General features: G+C 39.3%; 1 protein-coding gene across 4 annotated transcripts in view; it reads left to right on the top strand.

Moving 5' to 3' along the window:
- TDRD3 (tudor domain containing 3) overlaps nucleotides 1-23,589 on the top strand; it is a 216,568-nt gene that overhangs the window by 86,287 nt on the left and 106,692 nt on the right. For all 4 annotated transcript variants that reach the window (XM_066235530.1, XM_066235533.1, XM_066235531.1 and 1 more), the window contains exons 4-5: nucleotides 2,757-2,917; nucleotides 10,510-10,651. In XM_066235530.1, coding sequence (XP_066091627.1) covers nucleotides 2,757-2,917; nucleotides 10,510-10,651 — 303 coding nt within the window. The remainder of the gene's footprint in view (nucleotides 1-2,756; nucleotides 2,918-10,509; nucleotides 10,652-23,589) is intronic.

The following is a 23,589-nucleotide window of genomic DNA, read 5'->3' as shown; positions in this document are numbered from 1 at the left end:
GTTGTGTATGCAAAGTCCCTTTTTCCAAATAAGGTTATTTTTACAGATTCCAGGTGAATGTTATCTTTGTGTCTTTTGAGGGGCCACTATTTAATACAATAAAAGAGACTGAAAGGCCAAGAGTTGGAGTCATTAAAAAGTAAACTTGATGCTTGCTAGGAAAATCAAGAGCTGGGGCAGGGTTTCCCCTCTAGCATCCCAGCTTTTTGTTCTCACGGTCAACCAAGGGTAAAAATAAGCAAAAATGGTTCTATTCCTACCCTGTATTTGTTTCATTGGAATTGTCTTCCATTTCTATTTTTTATAGACTCTTTTAAAGCCACTTATACATTTCGTAAGTATTAATGATTAAAAGTAGGTAAAATAATCTATATATCCACTTAACTGTATACAGATAAAAGGCAGTTTATCATAATATATTGAAAACAAACCAGTGAAGGTGTCATGTCAACACCCCTGGGATATACAACTCCTCAAAATTCCATAGAGATGCCTTGTGACTCTATGTCACATGGACTGGATGAGGGTTCTTTGTTGCTCTGAATATGAAATATTCAGAAAGTTTAATATTTTTCTTACTAAGAACTAAATAGAAACAAACATTTCTCTCCCACACATCAGTAGATAAGTATTCACTAGGATGCATGAGTTGCACTTCGGTATACATAAGTCTAGATCAGTGGTAGTCAACCTGGTCCCTACCACCCACTGGTGGGCGTTCCAGCTTTCATGGTGGGCGGTAGAAGAGCAACCAAAGTATAAATAAAAAGATAGATTTAACTATAGTAAGTTGTTTTATAAAGATTTATTCTGCCAAACTTAGCAAAAATCCAACAGAAAGTACTTGCTAAGTAATTATTTTTATATGCTTTAACTTGCTGTAACTCTGCTTTATAAATTTTATAAAGTAAAGTTACTTCCCTATTTTATAAATCACCATTACTGTGGAACTGGTGGGTGGTTAGAAAATTTTACTACTAACAGAGATACAAAAGCGGATGGTAGGTATAAAAAGGTTGATTACCCCTGGTCTAGATCATCACTGATTATCTAATAGAACTCTTTGCAGTAATTTAGACAGTCTATATCTGTGTCATTCAGGTGTAGGGCCCCTGAAATGTGGCTAGTGAGACTGAAGAACTGAATTTTTAATTTAATTTTATTTATTTACTTATATATTTATTTTAGTGAGAAAAAGTGGGGTGAGGGAACAGGACAGACAAAGACAGGCAGACAGGAAGGGAGAGAGATGAGAAGCATCTGCTCATAGTTGTGGTACCTTAGTTCATTGATTGCTTTCTCATATGTTTCTTGACCGGGGCAGTGGTTGGGGGAGACTCCAACTGAGCCAGTGAGCCTGGGCTTAAGTCAATGACTTGGGCTTCAAGCCAGTGAACATGGGGTCACGTCTATGATCTCATGCTCAATCTGGCAACCCTGCGCTCAGCTGGCAACCTCGGGGTTTTGAACCTGCATCCTCAGCATCCCAGGCCAACTCTATCCACTGTGCCACCACCTGGACAGGCAATTTTATTTTATTTTTATTAAATAGACACGTACTTGGTAGATTGTTAGACAGCACAGACTAGATATTTGTCTATGTCTAGGCTAAAAATATTAGGAATAGTAAAGAGAATGTCTGTTTTAAAGACATTAACAAAAACGAAAGTACATCCTGAATTAGCAGCTTATCTATCTTGTTAAGGGTTTTGGTTCAACTTGGAACTTTTGACGACTAAAAATTAGATGACACTTTAGTCTCTTTTCTCTATATTTTCTAGGCTTATAAAAAATATGAAGTAGAAATTTGTCAACTCAGGAACATGTTTACTTGAGAAATTAATTGTAAATATCATTATACATTTCTCTGCTGAAAATATAAATTAAATTAATGTACACAGAAAGATTTTACTTAAAAGACTATGACAAAAAGGTTTTTTTTCCTTTGCAGGTATACTACTTAAAGTTATAATATTTAATAATGTGAAAAGTATCACTTTATGTTAAATTTATTTTTCAGATGTAATCAGCTTTTGCTGTCATTTTCCATTCATGCCATAATTGTTTTATTATATAGAGTATTTAACTTAATGGTCTATGAATTATATTTTTGTCTTTGATTGGAATGTGGCCAGAGAACATTTTCATCCTCATTGTCAATGCCTATAATATAGCATTAGATTTAAACTCATTTAAAAGGAAATGTGAAAATAAGTTAAGTATAGTTCACAGTTCTTAAACTTTTATAATTTAAATATTGGGATTGTGTTCTTCATTTAAGCCAGAAGAGGGTGTACTTTAAATTTGATGTTTTTGAACAGAAAGCATTCTTTTCAACTACTGTTATAAAGTTGATGTTTCTTAAAAAATGACAAAGTCTTTAATTCTAGAATGTCCCTTAATATACATTCGAGGAGAAGGGGGGGACCTATGTGACTAATTTAGAACACATAAGACTAAAAACATTTATCAATACATCTTTAATCCAGAAATATAATTTTGTTTTCCTAAAGTGTTGTTGTTACTTTCTGAAAATAAATTCAGAATAATTTTTTTAATGTTTTTCAGAAGACCCTTTTGAAGTTTTATTTTTAAATACAGAAAAACACCCTTATATATGTATTATAGTTTCAATTTTGACCTTATTTAATTGAAGTTATCATTATAAAGCATAATCATTAAGAAAAAGAGATACACTGTAAATGAAAACAAAGCTGTTGCTAAAAAGTGATATTTACTTCTTTGTGTTTTGACAGCTTGAAGGTCCATGTGTTTTGCAAATTCAAAAAATTCGCAATGTTGCTGCGCCAAAGGATAATGAGGAATCCCAGGCTGCACCAAGAATGCTGCGTTTGCAGATGACTGATGGTCACATAAGTTGCACAGCAGTAGAATATAGTTATATGTCAAAAATAAGGTGATGGGCACTTTATTTTTTATATTTGTGACAGTGTTTGAAGTTGCTTTTCAAAATGGTCTTATTTTAAAAACTTTGAAAAGAAGGAATGAACTCTTAAGTACATATTACAGTTTTTTAGAAATTAGTTTGTATTTCTGCTTTATCTGTATAGAAAATAGTTAAGAATGAAGTTAGTTACTCCTTGCTTCAATGTTAAATACGGAAACAGAAATTTAAGGTGTTCTTGCATGAAAAGTAATCTTTTCAGTTTTGTCAGTAAATTTGAGGTCATTCAAAAATTTCCCAGTACAAACAGAATTTCTTTAGCTACATTACAGTTTCTTCCTGGACAGTTAGCTGTGTCTGCAACACCACTCTTTAGTGTTCTAGAAAAATTCATAGGCCAATGAGCTTTCTAAGGAAATGATTGATACCGGGGAGGTTCACACGCCATCCTACTTTCTAACAGAAAGTGGAACTCTATAAGGAAACATTTTCCAAATCCTTTTGGCTTTTTGCATGAGCGGCTTTTGGAGTCCTGCCTACTAGAATGGGGCAGAGCAGCAAGGGAGCGGGGGAGGTCTCCATTATCCTCAGTGCCCTCATCAGTTCGAGGTCTGTTTGCTGAAGTGTGGAAATTTTCATTAGACATATGTACACTCCCTTTTTTTGTCTTCTTAGTCATTTTATATGCTATGTTTGCTGCTCTGAGCTTTTTATTTAATGTAAATTATAAGATCGTTCTTCTCTACGGAGCAAGCAAGCATTTAACAAGTATTCAGCATCCATTGTGTTCCAGCTTCTTATCTGCTGCTGGAGGTACAAAGGTAAACAAGGTTTAGATTTTGCTCCCAAATTGTTCATAATCTAATGAAGCAGCACATAGGCTTATAAGTTACAATTGATATGTCAAGGGAAGGGATTAGAAGTCCAGAAAATTAGCTTTGCCTGGAGAAGCCAGCAATGGAACTTCAAATATGAATAGCCATTTTGAGAGAGATGGGAGGGGAATAGCACAAGCAGAGACACAGTGCCCTGACGACAGGTGGTGGGAAGTTTCATCTGGAGGAGCTGAGGTATTTGCAGTGGGGTGTGTGGGAGGAAATGTGGACAGTTGAGACCCTGAATACAATGCTCTCTGATTTCCCTTATTTCCTTTTTTCTTTCAACCAGTGTCTACCTCTGGTAAGAGAGCTTCCTTCCTTAAAATATCTAAGTTTGCCTAATAAGAGAGGATTATTGAGTCTGTGATTATGTTGTTTTTCTTTTTGAAGAGTAGAAGGATTTCTACTTTTGTGGAGAAACAGAGCCTTTCCTTTTTGACAAATTCAGGCAGACCCCCTACAAGGGAGGCCACAGATGACTCAGAAGGAAGACTTGCATATAATGGCTCATTCTCTGACTTTACTGCTCTGTATTTCTCTGAGGTAAATGCAGACAAGAGAGGAGGGTTTCTTATGCCACCCACTGCTTTCTTTCTTTGAATTTATTACAGTTTGAGAGTTGAAAAAATTTTATTGCCACTTGATAATTCACTCATTGAAGTAGCCTATCTACTTTGGTGCTGTAGGAACAACAGCTTACAGAACTATTCTTACGTGTGAGCAATTTGGGAGACTATTTTCAAAATAAGTTTGGTTAGTAGTTATCTTACAAGGAAGGTAGAACTCACTAGAGGGGATAACCAGGAACTGGTGTAGAATGTGTTGCCTCCAGTGGGCATTGCATTTCCCTGGGGTGCCTCTTTCAACCCTTCCATCCTACTTCTTGCCTCTTTTCCCTGTTTTTTTTTTGTTGTTGTTGTTGCTATTTGTTTTTGCTTAAAAGTGTAATAGAAAGAGAGTAAAGGTACTTTGGGGTGCCAATAAAAATAGTAATTAAACCAAAATATGTTATCTGAATAAGAGTTAGTTATGGCCCTAAAAGTAGTGTAGTAAAAGTTATATTAAAATTTTAGCACCTATTTATCCTTTTCTGGGAGTAGAACTATAATTTAATCTGATAAGTGGAAGTCTTTATTAGTTATCATAATGAAGTTATATTGTTGTAAAGTAGCTAAATCTATAAATCCATCGGTGTTTGTAGAGGCACATAATCCAAATAAGTTTTTGAAAAGTTTTATTGGCCCTGGCCGGTTGGCTCAGTGATAGAGCGTCGGCCTGGTGTACAGGAGTCCCGGGTTCAATTCCCCACCAGGGCACACAGGAGAAGCGCCCATCTACTTCTCCACCCCTCCCCCTCTCCTTCCTCTCTGTCTCTCTCTTCCCCTCCTGCAGCCAAGGATCCATTGGAGCAAAGTTTGCCTGGGCGCTGAGGATGGCTCTGTGGCCTCTGCCTAAGGTGCTAGAATGGCTCTGATTGCGGCAGAGCGACACCCCAAGATGAGCAGAGCATTGCCCCCTGCTGGGCATGCTGGGTGGATCCCGGTTGGGCGCATGTGGGAGTCTGTCTGACTGCCTCCCCGTTTCCAACTTCAGAAAAAAAAAAAAGAAAAAAAAAGTTTTGTTAAAGTAGGAAATTTATTAAATATGCTGGTCGCATATGGCTGACACAGGGCAACAAACCCAAATTGTGCAGTCCTCAAAAACAATTCAGAGGCTGCTTGTATACTCCGAATTATACATGGGAGGGGAGAAAACCTGACATCACAGCATAAGTTTATACCTTTTGTTTAGAGATACATACATTAACCACATGCTTTCCGGAGGGGAGGGGTGGTTTCCATGGGAACAAATGCCTGCAAATGGTCCATTAGCCCAAGAAAAGATTTAATTCCTTTCTCCCTATACCTGGCTAGCCATTGACCCCTCCTCCATAGGTATGGGGGAAGGTCAGGGAATCCAAGTCTCCTTCCTCTTTCTTCATTTACAACACAATGCTATCTTGGTCTTATGCTAATTGTTGGGCAGATAAAATATATTATGCTCACTTTGTTAAAGATGGCGCTGCCCACATGGAAGCATTGCCCAGGTGATATTAATGTGTGTTGGGGGTGGGCTGTGGGCAGGCAGGATCCTAGTAGCCTGGGACTTGGTTTTAGGACTAAGCCTTTCCCACCCTTTTTGATGTGGGGTGGTGCAATCCCATCATGCCTCAGATAAGTGACATTGTATTAGAGACTTCCCTCTTTTATATATTGGATTAAAGGTTTTGACTTATATACTTTAAAATGGGGGCAGAATGGGAGCTTGCTCTCTTGGTTCCTGAGATTATCATTAGAGGAGAGAGCAGATAGGAGAGCAGATAAAGGCCACGTGGAGGAGGCCAGGAGAAGCAGCCAAGATGGTGGAGTGTTGAGTGAGAAGCCAGTTTGTGCAGAGAGAAGGAAGGAGACGGGGAACAGAGGTGGATAAGTCTGGTGAGCTAGAAACCTTTGATTCTAGGACACTCGGATAAGTCAGTAGCTTTGTGAGCACTGAGTGGAGCCCAGTGTGTGTTTTTACTTGCCCGCTAGGTGCAAGCTAGGATCAAAGATAACGGCCCATCAGCTTTTGGCTCCATTGTTTCTTTACTGACTGTCCGAATATAATGCGAACCTGCATGGGCCAGGCAGCTGTGATAGTGGCCGTGACTACTGGCTTTACACTAATCACACTCACAAAATCTTTCTGCACACCTAGCCCAAATTAGTAAATGTTCTTTATATTTCCTAAAATATTAATATTAATTCTGTAGCTTTTGGCACTTTACAACAATATGTAGATTCACCTTAATATAATTGAAAATTTTTTCCTCTTATATTTTAAAATAATATTATCACAATTTAAATGCCCCTGTAATTTACATCCTATTTTTAAAGGTTTTATGTAGTTTCTTATATGTTCATTTTATAGGTTTCTACATTTTTCAAATTTACCAGTTCTTAAGAAATTATTTAGGCAAAAGTGGTTTTGAAGACCACACAGTCTTATGTATAATTTTATTAATAATTTCTTTGGAGGTAGAGAGTACAGCAGTCTGGTACCCTTGGTGCTTATTCTATTCACCCCTAAACAATGACTGTGGAGTTCGGAAGATATGGATCTGCTGCTTGCTTGAAATTGGGAAAAACTTTTTCATTTAGTGTAACTGTACTCAGTTGTTGCTGATATTAAAGTCTGGTAGATATTATCCTATGTTTACTATATATCATCACAGAGCTCTTAAGTGGTTAGCAAGGCTTTTTAAGACCTTTTATTCCATAAGTTACATGGGATGACTAAGAATGATTAAGCTTGGGCTCCTCAGAATAATTTTTACCAGATAATATTTTTGATCTATGGTGTTGGAGGAGAGCTCTGTGAATACCCTGGGCCACCAGAAAAATAAACACGTGGGTCCTAAAGCAAATTAAGCCTGAAACATTGCTAGAGGTAAAAGTGATGAAATTGAAGCTGTCCTGTTTAGGCAGATCATGAAGATGCAGGGTTCTTTGGAAAAGACAATAATGCTGGGGAAAATAAAAGATAGCAGGAAAAGAGAAAGACCAAATATGAGATGGATTGAGTCCATAAAAGAAGCCGTAGGGCATGAGTCTACAGGAGCTGAGCAGTGCAGTAGAGGGCAGGGCATTGTGGACATCACTCATTCGTAGGGTGTTGGCTAAACACGTGTTTTTTTATTTTTATTTTTATTTTAAGGTTTACTTGTTTGTATTGGGGTAGTACCATGAGTGTATAGTCTGTGGAAGGCTGTGGTGCTTGCCCTCTGGTTAGCAGATTGCAAATTGTGGACTGCCTGCTGCCGTGGGGTGGGGCGATGGTTTGATATTGTTTGCTGAAGAAGGATTTTTCACAGCTTGATTTGCTGGGGAGTGGAGAGAGACAGAGAGACAGAGACAGAGAGAGAGAGAGAGAGAGAAAGAGAAAGAGAGAAAGAGCTGAGGGGCTTGGGAGCCCTGAGATTTTGGCCTGGCCTGTTTGGCTGGGGCGTGCTGAGGCTGGTGGGAGCCTATGATTTCGGGTGAGTCCGGAATGCTGAAGGGCTTGGGAGTCCTGCCTGTTTGCTTGTCTGCCATTATGAGACTTTAATAAACGGAATGGCCCACTGTAAGGCCAGAGGCCTCTGCTGTTGTGGCCAGGCAGGTTCTCATTGGATTCAGGCAGATGGTAAAGAAACAGTGGAGCCAAAAAATGGTGGGCCATTCCCACCAGGGTGCTGTCTCACACTGGCTGATGAGCAAACACACAGGGAAAACACTTCCCTTTTCATTTAGGGCTCCCAAAGCCACTGACACATTCTTCGATTTCACAACCAGAAGAATCTTCTCTGGTTCCTCCTAGAATCTAAGGCCCCCACAAGCCTCAGTGGGGCTCCCAAAGCCCCTCAGCTCTGATTCTTCATCTGCACACCTTCTCTTTTCCTGACAACGTGGCTTCTCTCCTCTTTTCTCTCTGCAAAACTGGCTTCTTCAGCACTCTGCATTCTCTCTACTCTCTCTCTGCAATCATGGCTTCTTTCTTTCTCTTCTCCTTCTTCTCTGCAAAACAGGCTGGGGGCAATCAAAATCCCTCCTCCAGCAAACAGCAAAACAGTGGCCCCTCCCAAGCAGGAAGGTAATTTGCAGTTTCACAGACCACATATACTTGGTGCTGCCCAGCACCATTTTGTAACAATAAAAGTGAACAAACTAAAAAAATACAAATTTTACAAACTCATTTGCCCAATACCACCATTTCCTTTCTTCACTGTTCCTTTACCAGCTGCCCGAATTCAAGGAGAACCTGCATGGCCGTGGTGGTGGCCACCGGGCATACATAGGGTTACCAGGAACTGAAGCTGACTCATTAGCATGGCACACAAGATGTCTTGCTATGCATGCAGTTGTTGAAGCTTTAAAAGCAGGAGTTTTCTGTTTCTTCTTGTTAATAACTATTTAATAAACCTGTTTCCCCCAGAATACACCAGTGCTTTCACTGATTTGCTATTGCAAATAACAGCACATGGTAAATTTAATGAACTTTTAATATGTGAACAATATGTAGTCATTTCAGCATGATTTTCTAATTTATTCAAGTGTTTTGGGACAGTCTTTACTCCTATTTGGATTGTTTTACCCCTTGCTAAATTGCAAAGAGATGGAGTGGGCCTTGGTGTATGGGCTTTAATTTTAGAATAAACCAATGTGATAAAATGGATTTCTTCCATTGTTTCTTTTACCAGAGGGCTACCAGTAGGAGGATAAACATCTTATCTCTGGTTTCTATAAAAGGGATTATGGTGTAATGTTTGCTCCCAAACTGATAATATTAGTCTGTTATAAAAAAGTTATTTTCATCCCTGGCTGGTCACTCAGTAGATGAAGCATTGGCCTGGCATATAGATGTCCTGGGTTTGATTCATGGTCAGGGCACACAAGAAAAGTGACCATCAGCTTCTCTCCCCTTTCCTCTCCCTCTTTTTTCCCTCTTCCCCTCCCACAGCCAGTGGCTTGATGGGTTTGAGCATGGCCCTGGGCACTGAGGATAGCTTGGTTGGTCTGAACATGTCAGCTTCAGGTGCTAAAAGTAGCTCAGTTGAGTTGAGCATCAGCCCAAGATAGAGGTTGCTGGGTAGATCCCAGTTGAGGCGCATGTGGGAGTCTGTCTCACTATCTCCCCTCCTCTCACTTAAAAAAATAGAAAGTTCTTTTCAAGTTAGTATGTTTTAGAGTAAATAAGTCTCATTTTATCTCTACATGGTTAACAAAAAATAGCATTTTTTGTGAATTATGATAGCTCATGTAGATGAAAATTTCTAGGATTATTACTGGTCACATATTTTTTCCTGTAATAAAATTTAATTTTGTAATATAGTATATCTTTGCAGTGCATAGCCAAAGGTCAGAGAAAAAGTGGCAAATCATATTTGTCCAGCATGGCATTATTGAGAAAGTATTTTCATATCTTTTATTCTATTTTTCTTTACTACAAATTTGTGAAGTGTGATTTTTATTGTCCATATTTTTTTTACTCCTGAAAAATAGTTTTTACGTTAGTTCACTTTGAAGAATCTGACCAGGTCATAATATGAGAATGAATCATTGTTTGGGGAAGGAGCTTCAACTTGTTTTTGTTTTTTATTATTTACTGATTTGAGAGAGGAAGGAAAGGAGAGCAAGAGAGAGAAACATTGATTTGCTGTTCCACCTATCCATGCATTCACTGGTTGATTCTTATATGGGCTCTGACCAGGTTTCACACCAACAACCTTGGCATAGCAAGACGATGCTCTAACCCAGTGGTAGTCAACCTGGTCCCTACCGCCCACTAGTGGGCGTTCCAGCTTTCATGGTGGGCAGTAGCAGAGTAACCAAAGTATAAATAAAAAGATAGATTTAACTATAGTAAGTTGTTTTATAAAGATTTATTCTGCCAAACTTGGTGAAAATCCGACATAAAGTACTTGGTAAATAATTATTATTACATGCTTTAACTTGCTGTAAGTCTGCTTTATAAATTTTATAAAGTAAAGTTACTTCCCTACTTTATAAATCACCATTACTGTGGAACCAGTGGGTGGTTAGAAAATTTTACTATTAACAGAGATACAAAAGTGGGCAGTAGGTATAAAAAGGTTGACTACCCCTGCACCAATTGAGCTACCCAACCAGGGCGTCAACTTGTTTTAACTTTGTTTTTTCTTTGCTTTAGCCTGAATACACCACCAGGAACTAAAGTTAAGCTCTCAGGCATTGTGAACGTAAAAAATGGATTCCTGCTCCTGACTGACTCTAACACCACAGTTCTTGGTGGTGAAGTGGAACACCTTATTGAGAAGTGGGAGTTACAGAGAGTAAGTGTGAACTAAGAAGAATGGCTTCAACTTTTAAAACACTACACTCTTTTTATTGCATTCTGTATTTTAAGGAGAACTTCCCATAATGAATAGTAACATTAGTCCTTATGTCAGAGTTGAATAGAATAACATACAGGGATCTTTATAGAAACTGTCTACCTTCATTTAAGCACCTTATTTCTCTAAAGCAGATATCTTTTTTCAACATTACATTTTTTTTTTTTACATATTTTGGAAAGTCTTATTTTACTGACAAGTTTTTAAAACTGCCAAGGTAACAGTTATAACTTGTATGTAATATATATAATTGAGTCTGCAAAAAACAAGTGTTTGTACATATATATGTAAAAAAACATAATGCGTATTTGTCTTATCCACACACAAATACACATACAAATGAATGCAAATTAGAATTTCACTATAATGAAGGGGTTTTTGTGGCTAGCGTCTTCCTAGTCACTTTAGTTGATGTTTTCTCCATTTGTGTTAACAATATCTTCATGCTTGTAGTTATCTAGTAATTGTTCCCCTACTTTGCTTCCAGCAACCAATTCTGCAGTCAGGTTTCATATCAGTCCCTTGCTTCCCAGCTGTATTGCTGTTACTATAGTTTAAGTCTTTAGTATATCTTGCCTTGACTGCTGCAGTATTCTTTTAACTATTTACATGTTCTTTCTCCATCTTCTAATTCATTTTATGCACTTCTACCAGATTATCTCCCTTCAGCATAACTCAGAACATAATCACACCCTGCTTTTATTTCAAATGCCTTAGTTTGGGATTCAAGGCCATATATAACGTAGCTCTAGTTCCAGTTTACCTTTTCAACTCTCTAAATTATTTCACATAGATTTCATTCTAGACAAATCTAACTATATATTGTTTCTTTGATTCTTTATGCTTTCCGCAATTATACTTTTTTGGGGAAAAAGATTCTACCACTTTTACACCATTCATCTTGTGTTCTCTCTACGAGTTTCTGCATGGCCAACTTGTCCTCATGCTTTTAAACTCATAAAATGCTTGCTTCTTCACAAAGTGAAGTAGTTGCTCTTTTATTGAATTCTTGGGATGCTTTATCCATATTAAGAAGTGTATTACTTTTTACCTAGCACTAAAATTGTTTATTTGTTAATCTCCTTTATTAGATTCTAGGCACTTTAAGGTCTGAATTCTCGTTTGTGTCATCTTTGTTTAGTTCTACAAATATTTGTTGAGCAGTGTGTAGGTATTATGCTGAGTTCTTATAGCTGTAGCCCTCCTAACAGTCTTCTGAAAGGTTTTATGTCTAGCTAGATCAGAAAATGGACTTTTAAGAACTGTTAACTAACTTGTTTTATGGTTAGACAGCTAAGAGGTGATGTATCTGAGCATTCCTGTATCTCCAAAGTAGAAAGAAGCTCAGCGTCTTACATATAATAAACATAATAACAAATAATTGTTAAATGAATCAATTGCAAAGCACCTAAAGCTAATTACTCTTTCTGCTGAAATTTTTATTCTTGTGCCCCTCTCAAACATAAAGTAAGCCAAGGGGCCTAGCAGTATTTTAAGCTTTTGGTATTTTATGATACATTGCTTTTTTCTATTTTTATAGTTTGAAGTTTCCTCTGTTGGGAGGTAAATAGATAAGAAGAATTGAGCACGTTTTTTATTTCTTAGTATTCATTTCTTATGCTAATAATATGCTACATTTTGGGCTGCTATACTGTGCAGTATAAGATCATGTTTTATAACTTTATTGTTTAGTTGAAAATACTATAAGAGCAAGTATGTGGTGGTTTGATAGTTTTAAATAAAAAGCCAAGTTGCCTGACCAGGAGGTGGTGCATTGGATAGAGCATTGGACTGGGTTGCAGAGGCCCCAAGTTTGAAACCCCGAGGTCACCAGCTTGAGCTCAAGCTCATCTGGCTTGAGCGCGGGCACACCAGCTTGAGCACGGGGTCGCTGGCTTGAGTGTGGGATCATAGACAGGACCCATGGTCGCTAGCTTGAGCCTAAAGGTTGCTGGTTTGAAGCCCAAGGTCAGTAGCTTGAGTCCTTGGTCACTGGCTTGAGCAAGGGGTCACTCGATCTGCTGTAGCCCCCGGTCAAGGCACATATAAGAAAGCAATCAGTGAATAACTAAGGTGCCACAAGGAAGAACTGATGCTTCTCATCTCTCTCCCTTCCTGTCTATCACTATCTGTCTCTCTCTCTGACTCTGTTTCTGTCAAAAAAAAAAGCCAAGTTTATGAACTTTGAATTTCCCAGTGAGATTTCACTCATTTTATGAGAGTCTTTCCTTTCCCAGGGTGATATATTATTATACAGTAATTAGAGAGATTTTTAAAAAATGTGCTAAGATGTTCTTAAGTCAGACCAACATCTTACATAATTTTCCTAATCCTGCCAGAACTACTGCATTGCCTGAAAAGTCAGTTAAACATTCTAGAAACGTTGCTCTGAGCAGTTAGCTCAGTGGATAGAGTGTGACCCGGCATGTGGAAATCCTAGGTTCTATTTCCAGTCAGGGCACACATGAGAAGCAACCATCTGCTTCTTTCCCCCTCCCTCTCCTCCTTCTCTCTTTTTTCCCTTCTCACGGTCAGTGTCTCAAATGGTTTGAGCGTTGGCCCCAGGTGCAGAGGATAGCTTGGTTGGTCCAAACATCAGCCTCAGGCACTAAAAATAGCTCAGTTGATTTGATCATAGGCCCCAGATGGGGTTTTTGGGTGGATCCCGGTTGGAGTACATCTGGGAGTCTGTCTCTCTATCTCTCCTCCTTTCACTTAAAAAAAAAAACATTCTGGGAATTCCCTCAATTCCAATACACATGCACGCAGGTACATGAGGTACATGCATGCACACATGGATCAGTAATATTTGGATAGTTGTCCTTGTAATGTTTTATTATATATCTTTGCATTTTGTTTTCTGAAAGCCTGTCAGTATTTCTTGTTAGGAGGCAATAAAAACTTACATTAAAAGGAGTTTAAAAGCATCTTAGTACAATTAGAGTTCTTTTTGGTTTTATAAAGTTTTGTGATTTGGTAACCATAACAATATAGAAACCATAGAGAGTTCAATTACTTGAGCTTCTAGCAGGTAATACACATAGAAATCAAATGTACACATAGAAATGATAAACCATAGAGTTAATTTTGAAAGTAAAGAGGCTTTATAATATTCTCGTAAAATAAATAGGGGAAGAGAGCATTGAACAGTGTTTAAACCAGGGGTCCTCAAACTTTTTACAAAGGGGGCCAGTTCACTGTCCCTCAGACCGTTGGAGGACCGGACTATAAAAAAAAACTATGAACAAGTCCCTATACACACTGCACATATCTAATTTTAAAGTGAAAAAACAAAACAGGAACAAATACAATATTTAAAATAAAGAACAAGTAAATTTAAATCAACAAACTGACCAGTATTTCAATGAGAACTATGCTCCTCTCACTGACCACCAATGAAAGAGGTGCCCCTTTCGGAAGTGCGGCGGGGGCCAGATAAACGGCCTCAGGGGGCCACATGCAGCCCATAGGCCGTAGTTTGAGGACCCCTGTTTTAAACCATATATACAGGTGTTGTAGTTGTAACAAGTTGATTACATACAGGTGAAGAAAAGTGTTTATCTTCCCAAACTGAAGCTCTGTACCCATTAAACGTTAACTTCCATTCTCCACCTCTCCCATTACCTTCCCATTCTCCACCTCTCATTAACTTCCATTCTCCACCTCTCCCATTAACTTCCATTCTCCACCTCTCCCATTAACTTCCCATTCTCCACCTCTCCCATTAACTTCCCATTCTCCACCTCTCCCATTAACTTCCCATTCTCCAAGCTCTGGCAACCTTGATTCTACTTTCTGTCTCTATGAATTTGATTGCTTTAGATACTGTATATAAGTGGAATCATACAATATTTGTCCTTTTGCATCTGGCTTATTTCACTTACCATCGTATCTTCAGGTTTCATTTATATTGTAGCATGTGTCAGAATTTCCTAATTTTAAGGCTAAATATATTCTGTTGTATATGTCATACTTTGTCCATTTATCCACTGATGGATATTAGGGTTGTATTTACCTTTTGGCTTTTTTTTTATTGTAATGGGGTGCCATTGATAAATCAGGGTACATATGTTCAGAGAAAACATCTCCAGGTTGTTTTGACATTTGATTATGTTGCATACCTATCACCCAAAGTCAAGTTGTCTTCTGTCACCTTCTATCTGGTTTTCTTTGTGCCCCTCCCCTCCCCCACCCTCTCTCCTTCCTCTACTCCCTCCCCTGTGCCCAGTAACAACCACACTCTTGTTCATGTCTCTGAGTCTCATTTTTATGTCCCATCTATGTATGGAATCATATAGTTCTTAGTTTTTTCTGATTTACTTATTTCAGTCTGTATAATGTTATCAAGGTCCATCAATGTTATTGTACATGATCCAATGTCATCATTTCTTATGGCTGAGTAGTATTCCATAGTATATATATATACCAAAGCTTTTTAATCTGCTTGTCCACTGATGGACACTTGAGCTGTTTCTAGATCTTCGCTATTGTGAACAATGTTGCCATAATCATGGGGGTGCATTTCTCCTTTTGAAACAGTGCTATGGTGTTCTTAGGGTATATTCCTAAAAGTGGGATAGCTGGGGCAAAAGACAGTTCAACTTTTAATTTTTTGAGGAATCTCCATACTGTTTTCCACAGTGACTGCACCAGTCTGCATTCCCACCAGCAGTGCAGGAGGGTTCCCTTTTCTCCACACCCTCGCCAGCACTTATTCTGTGTTGTTTTCTTGATGAGTGCCATTCTGACTGGTGTGAGGTGATATCTCATTGTGGTTTTAATTTGCATTTCTCTAATTATTAGTGATGTTCAGCATTTTTTCATATGCCTACTGGCCATCTGTATGTCCTCTTTGGAGAAGTGTCTATTCATTTCTTTTGCCCATTTTTTGGATTGTCTTCCTGGTGTTGAGTTTTACAAGTTCTTTATAAATTTTGGTTATTAACCCATTATCAGACATATTGTCGAATATGTTCTCCCATTGTGTAGTTTGTCTTTTTATTTTGTTCTTACTGTCTTTAGCTGTGCAAAAGCTTTTTAGTTTGATATAGTCCCTTTGTATATCCTGTCTTTTATTTCACTTGCCTGTAGAGATAAGTCGGCAAATATCTTGTTGCGACAGATGTCAGAGAGCTTACTGCCTATGTTTTTTTCTAAGATGCTTATGGTTTCACAGCTTACATTTAAGTCTTTTATCCATTTAGAGTTTATTTTTGTGAATGGTGTAAGTTGGTAGTCTAGTTTCATTTTTTTGCAGGTAGCTGTCCAATTTTCCGAATACCATTTGTTAAAGAGGCTGTCTTTACTCCATTGAATGCTCTTACCTCCTTTGTCAAATATCAGTTGTCCATAAAGGTTTGGGTTTATTTCTGGATTATCTGTTTTGTTCCATTGATCTATATGCCTCTTCTTACTTATGCAAGTACCAAGCTGTTTTGAGTACAATGGCCTTGTAGTATAACTTGATATCAGGAAATGTGCTACCTCCCACTTTATTCTTCTTTTTCAAGATTGCTGAGGCTATTCGTTTTCTTTTTTGGTTCCATATAAATTTTTGGAATATGTGTTCTATATCTTTGAAGTATGTTATTGATATTTTAATTGGTATGGCATTGAATTTCTAAATTACATTGGGTAATATAAAGATTTTAATGATGTTTTTTATTCCTAACTATGAGCATGGTATATGCTTCCACTTGTTTGTATCTTCCTTGATTTCTTTTATCAATGTTTTATCATTTTCCGAGTATAAGTCTTTAATCTCCTTAGTTAAATTTACTCCTAGGTACTTTATTTTTTTGGTTGCAATAATGAAGGGGATTGTTTTCTTAATTTCTGTTTCTGACACTTCATTGTTGGTGTATAAAAATGCCTCTGATATCTGAGTATTAATTTTATATCCTGCCACCTTGCCGAATTCATTTATCAGGTCCAGTAGTTTTTTGACTGAGACTTTAGGGCTTTCTATATACAGTATCATATCATGTGCAAATAATGATAGTTTTACTTCTTCTTTTCCAATTTGGATGCCTTTTATTTCTTCTTCTTGTCTGATTGCTGTGGCTAGGACTTCCAGAACTATGTTGAATAAGAGTGGTGAAAGGGGGTACCTCTGCTTTGTTCCTGATCTTAAGGGCATTGCTTTTATTTTTGCCCATTGAGTATGATGTTGGCTGTGGGTTTGTCATAGATGGCCTTTATCATGTTAGGTATATTCCCTGTATTCCCACTTTGCTGAGAATTTTGATCATGAATGGGTGTTGGATTTTATCAAATGTTTTTTCTGCCTGTATTCAAATTATCATGTGGTTTTTCTCCTTCCTTTTGTTTATGTGATGAATCATATTGATTGATTTGTGAATATTGTACCAGCCTTATCTCACCAGAATAAATCCCACTTGATCATGGTGTATGATTTTTTTCATATATTGCTGGATCCGGTTTGCTAATATTTTGTTGAGGACTTTAGCATCTATATTCATCAGGGATATTGGCCTATAGTATTCTTTCTTTGGGTTGTCTTTGCCTGGTTTTGGAATCAGAATTATGCTCGCCTCATAAAAGGACCTTGGAAGTCTTCCTTCCTCTTGAATTTTTTGAAATAGCTTGAGAAGGATAGGAGTTAGTTCTTCTTTGAATATTTGGTAGAATTCACTTGTGAAGCCATCAGGCCCAGAACTTTTCTTTGTTGGGAGTTTTTTGATAACTTTCTATCTCGTTTGTTGTATCGGTCTGTTTAGGTTTTCTGTTTCTTCCACATTGATTTTTGGAAGATTGTATGTTTCAAGGAATTTGCCTATTTCATCTAGGCTGTCTAGTTTTTTGGCATACAGTTCTTCATAGTATTTTCTTACAATATTTTGTATTTCTGTTGTATCAGTTGTTATTTCTCCACTCTCATTTCTAATTTTATTTATTTGAGCCCTCTCTCTCTCATCGATCTTGTTTACCTTTTCAAAGAACCAGATCCTGGTTTCATTGATCCTCTGTATTGTTTCTTTAGTCTCTATGTCAATTATTTCCGCTCTGATCTTTATTATTTTCTTCCTTCTACTATCCCTGGGTTTTACTTGCTGTTCTTTTTCGAGTTCTTTTAGATGCAGGGTCAAGTTATATATTTGAGCTTTTTCTAGCTTCTTAAGGTATGCCTGTAATTCTATGAGCTTCCCTCTCAGGAGTGCTTTTGCTGTGTCCCATAAATTTTGAGTTGATGTATGCTCATTATCATTCATTTCTAGATATTTTTAATTTTTCTTTTTATTTCATTGTTAACCCATTCATTATTTAATAACATGCTACTTAGTTTCCAAGTGTTTGAGTATTTTTCAGTTTTTCTGTTGTGGTTGATTTCTAATTTCATGCCATTGTGATCAGAGAAAATGCTTGATATGATTTCAATCTTCTTAAATTTGTTGAGACTGCTTTTGTGCCCTAACCTGTGGTCTATCCTGGAGAATGTACCATCAGCACTTGGAAAGAATGTATATTCTGCTTTAGGGTGAAAGGTTCTAAAGATATCTATTAAACCGAATTGATCTAGTGTGTCCTTTAAGTCTGCTGTTTCTTTATTAATTTTCTTTCTTGAGGATCTATCTAGTGATGTTAGTGGTGTATTGAAAACCCCTACTATTGCTGTTGATTTTGCCCTTTATATCCATCAAAGTCTGCTTTATATATTTAGGTGCTCCTATATGTGGTGTGTTGATATTGATAATGGTTATATCTTCCTGTTGGATTGCTCCCTTTATCATTAGGTATTGTCCTTTTTTATCTCTTACTATATAGCCTTTGTTTTAAAGTCCATTTTGTTTGATATAAGTATTGCTACCCCAGCTTTCTTTTCATTTCCATTTGCATGAAATTTTTTTTTTCATCTTTTAACCCTCAGTCTATGTGCATCTTTTGTTTTAAGGTGTGTCTCTTGTAGACAGCATATGTAAGGGTCCTTCCTGTTTTCTTTTCCACGCAGCTACCCTATGTCTTTTGATTGGATCATTTAATCCATTTACTTTTAAGGTTATTATTGATATGTACTTGTTTATTGCCATTTTATTCTTTAAAGTACTATTCCTCTTTTGATATATTCTTTGCCCCTTTTGATTTGTTTATAACAGGCCCCTTAGCATTTCTTGCAGCATTGGTTTGGTTGTAGTGAATTCCTGAGTTGTTTTTTTTTTTCTGGAAAGCTTTTTATTTCTCCTTCAATTTTAAACAATAACCTTGCTGGATAAAGTAGTCTTGGTTGTAGGCTCTTGTTCTACATTACTTTGAATATATCTTGCCATTCCCTTCTGGCCTCAAGTGTTTTTGTTGAGAAGTCGGATATCATACTTATGATATTGTAGGTGCTAGCTTTTTTTTTCTCTAGCAGCTTTTAATATTTTCTGTTTACCACTTAGCTTTGGTATTTTAGTTATGATGTGTCTTGTTGTAGATTTCTTTGGTTTCCTCTCTAATGGAGGTCTCTGTGCTTCTTGAACTTGTGAGACTATTTCCTGCCTCAATTTTTCAGCTATGATTTGATTGAACAGAGTTTCTATCCCTTGTTTTTTCTCTTCTTCTTCAGGACCCACTATGATGTGGATGTTATTTCTCTTCATGTTGTCACAGAGCTCTCTTAGAGTTTCCTCAGACTTTTTGACTCTCTTTTCTTTTTTCTGCTCTGCTTCCGTGCCTTCATTTAACTTGTCCTCTAACTCACTGATTGGATCCTCAGTTTCATCTATCCTGCTTTTAATTCCTTCTGTTGTGGTCTTCAATTGTGATATTGTATTTGTCATTTCTGACTCATTCTTTTTTATTATTTTAATTTCCTTTTTTATATTTGCTATCTCTTTATTTAGGTGTTCGTATTGACCATCTATTGTTGTTTTAAGCTCTTTGAACATCCTAATAATCATTATTTTAAATTCTGCATCCAGTAATTTGGTTATATCTGACTCATTCAGGTCCTTCTCTGGGGATATCTCTTGATTCATTTGGGTTGCTTTTCTCTGCCTGCCCATTTTGTCTGTGTATAAGAAGGGTTTGGCCACTGGAGTCCAATGGGTGTTGCCTCTGTATTCTCTAAGTGTGGTTTGTCTGCTGGCCCGCCACCCCCTCTGCTTCTTCCTAAGGCGTTGGAGTATGGGTATTATTGGTGCAGGCCTGATGTGGTTGTAGGTGTGTTTTCCACCTCTCCTCTATCGGAGAGGCTGTGTTCACGTGGCGGGCTGTACAAGCCTCAGCCGGTCCTGGCCTTTGCTCCACCTCCGCGGGTGGGGTTGCACGCCTCACACTCTCACACTGGCCACAGCCTTGGCACCAAGTGCAGGGATGAGCACCTCTGCTTAGCTGCAGGTCTCCGCCTGTTCCTGGGCTTTCGCCCCACCCCTGTGGTCAGAGCCAGCTTTTGTGTTGGGTCACAAGCCTCGGCTCTGCAGGTCAGGCAAGGCTGCATGCTGGCGCACCCTTGCTCAGAGGTGGATCTCCACCCGTTCCCGGGCTCCCGTCCTTCCCTGCAGGTGGGGTTGCAGGCGGGCCCTCAGCTGTGTCCACTTTCCTGTGTCCCCTCCACCCCTGCCGGGGTAGATTGAGCTAACGTGGGGCCTCAAGCGTTTCTGGCCTGGCTTCTGCCCCCGCCGCCTCCTGCCCTCCAGCAAGCCCTCCACAGTGTGGGTGGGGGCACTGCAGGTCAAACCCTAACGCTCCATACTGTAGTCCTGAAAGCTCCCTCCTTCTAAGCGGCTCTGCTCTGAGTGCAGCGGGAGAACTTGTTTTGCTGGTGTCCGGCTTCCCTTTGCTGATATTGCTGGTTACAGGGGAAATATTCTCTTCAGATTTGGGGAGTGATTCAGCCCAGGGGTTAAGGTGGCTGTCCCTCAAAGTGTTTCTCCCTGTGCCTTTTAGATTACACTCTCTTCCTGCTACTCCGGTCCTTTCCTTTCTTCCCATCCCCCAGAGCCCTGGGTGGGTGGTTGTGAAAGAGGTTTTCTGCACAGTCCCTTTCAAAAGAATTCTGGGTCTGAGAAAACTGTTTCTTTCTCATAAACAGTATCCTGATTTGTTTTGCAGCTAAATAATGTCAATGCGCCTCTTCTAGGCTCTGGGGCTGCAGGCTGGGGCTCTTTTCCTGGGGCCCAGTCCTTCCCCTCTCCGCTGAACTCTCTTTCCGCCATGCGAGTCTCTTTGGGCTGCCATTTGCTCTGGGGAGCTGGGTAGCCCTTTCCGCATTTCTGCTTTTCCTACCAGTCTCTGTGTGGCTTCTTCAGTGTTCCTTGGTTGAAGAGTCCTCTTAGTTTAGTTCAAAGTTGGTTTTTCCAGATGATGATTCTTAAAATTAAGTTGTAATCCACTTTGGTTCTGGGAGTTGGAAGTTGGTACATCGGCCTACTCCATCGCCATCTTGCTGCCCCCTACCTTTTGGGTTTTACGAATAATGCTATTATGATTATGGGTACATAAATATCTGTTCAAACTTCTGCTTTCGGTTCTTTTGGATAAATAGGAAGTAGAACTGAAAAATGAATATAATTATGGTTTTATACTTTTGAGTAACTACCATATTGTTTTCAAAAGTGACTATACCATTTTGCATTTTGCTTTGTGAATCAGCAGTTCACAGAGAATCTAAATTTTTTACATCCTCATCAACCCTTGTTCTTTTGTGTTATTTTATTTTAATACTAACCATTCCTATAGGTATGAAGTGGAATCTTATTGTGATTCTGATTTGCATTTCTCTAATTCTTAGTGATATTTAGCATTTTTTTCATATGCTTATTTTTCATTTGCATATCTTCTTTGGAAAAATGTCTGTTTAAGTCTTTGGCCAGTTTTTTAATTGATTTGATTTCTGTTATGTGATTTCTCATTACACTGTGGATATCAATTCCTTCTCATATATAATTTACAAATATTTTTTTACATTTCATGACTTACTTTTTTACTTGGTTGATAGTGTCTGTAAGGTATTTTCCCGCCTAGGAAGATAGAAGGGCGTAGCCACCAAATGTGGAATAGCAAAAGTTTTATTTAGTAGAATGCATCCCGGATGAGGTCCTCTGGTCCGCAAAATAGGCCAGAGAAATTGTGCGGATTCTTTTGCTGGGGGGGTAATTTATAGTCTCAGTAGGGTAGTTGAGTTGATACGACATGGTGAAATTTCATTGGCTGACAGACAGTCGTTCTTTTCCAAAGGGCTCCTGGGAAGTTTCTTTTGGCGGGCATGGGTGTGGGCGGTTCCAGCCAAAGTTTCTGGGCCTGGTTCCTCACATGACCTTCCCCCATTGACAACCGACCTCACATTTTAACCTTTTATGTTAGATAGGGGCACTGCTATTTATCTGGCTACTTCCTGCTGGTTAGGGGTGTCGTGGGGAAGGGAGGTCAGAAGGTGGTGGTTCTGAGAGGAGTCGTATATATGGGAATAGGATCATCTGTTTGATCGTGACTCGAGAAACCTCGTGGATGTGGCCCTGTACGAATTTAAAGAAGAGGAGCAAATGAGTAATATCTTGATAATTAGAAGAGGACCTAGGATAGGGGCAGTCCAGGTGAGGATGAGTGGCTTCTATCAGGATTTAAGCAGATTGTAGGAGGAGAGATTCTTGTTTAGTTTCTCTTGTAGACGGTTGAAGACATTGAAGTATTCTTCCATCAGGCCAGTCTCATGGAATAGCATTGCTCTCTGCTTTAACTCTGTTGGTAGGTTCCCAGTGGGAGGGAGAGGAGCAACAGGAGAATCTGCAGGGCACAACATTTTGGTGAACTGGAGACAGGTAGAGCCCAGTGGTTCTGACTGCCAGCAGTCCTGTATGGGGCAAGCTTGAGGCGAGAGACATGGTACCAAGGTGTTTGCCCTGGGAGCTTAGCTGCAGTAGGAGTAGTCAATATTACCATATAGGGTCCCGTCCACCTGGGCTGTAGGGAGTCAGGCTGGAGCTCCCTCAGAAGAACTCTGTCTCCTGGCTGGAGGGGGACCACTGGGTATGCTTCATCTGGACCCCCTATGGGAGGAAGAGTCTGGTCCACATGTTCCCTGAGAAGGTGGCGGAGTCAAGACAGAAAGGGGAGGTAGGTGGCAAGAGGAGGGGGGTTTGGCTAAGAGAGCAAAATTGGGAATTCAGTGTCAAAAGAAGCCTATTAGATTGAGGAAAGAAGGAATCTGAAGGAGTGTGAAAAAGGGGATTTTGTCCAAACTGCATGGCAGGGGTGATGTGTGAAGGAGAAAAGAAGGGGTCCCATCCACTCCCATAACAGAGACTTGTGAGGGAACTAGAGGTCCAGAGTGTGATGGCAGAACAGAGAAGGTAGCCCCATGTCCACAAGAAATGAGATGGACTTACCTACTCCTGTAGCATTACCCTGGGCTTGATGAGGGTGATGGGGGTCTTCGAGTTCGGGTCACGTCATTTGTCTCTGAGGCCTAGGAGTTCGAGCGATGGGCCTGCCTGGCTGGCTTGGCCTCCCATTTGGGTGGCTTGTCCTCCACGTAGAGGTGCCAAGGAAGAACCTGTTGCCCAAAAGGGGCAATTGCTCTGCCAGTGACTGGGCTGCTTGCAGTTAGGCAGGGCTTAGTGGGTGGCCTTGGGCAGGGGCACTGCCGGGCCCAGTGACTCTCCTTGCCGCATTTAAAGCAGGCTCTGTTGGGGTTCCTCTTTGCAGCCTGGACTCGGGTCAGGCACCTCCTGTGCCTTGCCCCTGTTGATCTGCCGGCCTCAGGGCTGCCACAAGAGCCTGGGTTTGGAGTGTCACCTTTTGCTACATGCAGGCCTAGTGAGCAGCCTCGGCCTTTTTCTACTAGCCATGACCATTAAAAACTTTAAATGCCATGTTCACAGGTCTTGGATAGGGGTTTAGGGGTTGAGAATAAGAGGGAGGTGGCTCCTGGGGAGCCT

Source organism: Saccopteryx bilineata, chromosome 6 (assembly GCF_036850765.1).
Source record: "Saccopteryx bilineata isolate mSacBil1 chromosome 6, mSacBil1_pri_phased_curated, whole genome shotgun sequence".
Lineage (NCBI taxonomy): Eukaryota > Metazoa > Chordata > Mammalia > Chiroptera > Emballonuridae > Saccopteryx > Saccopteryx bilineata.
The sequence above is the reverse complement of the archived record's forward strand: the minus strand, read 5'-3'. Positions and strand labels throughout refer to the sequence as shown.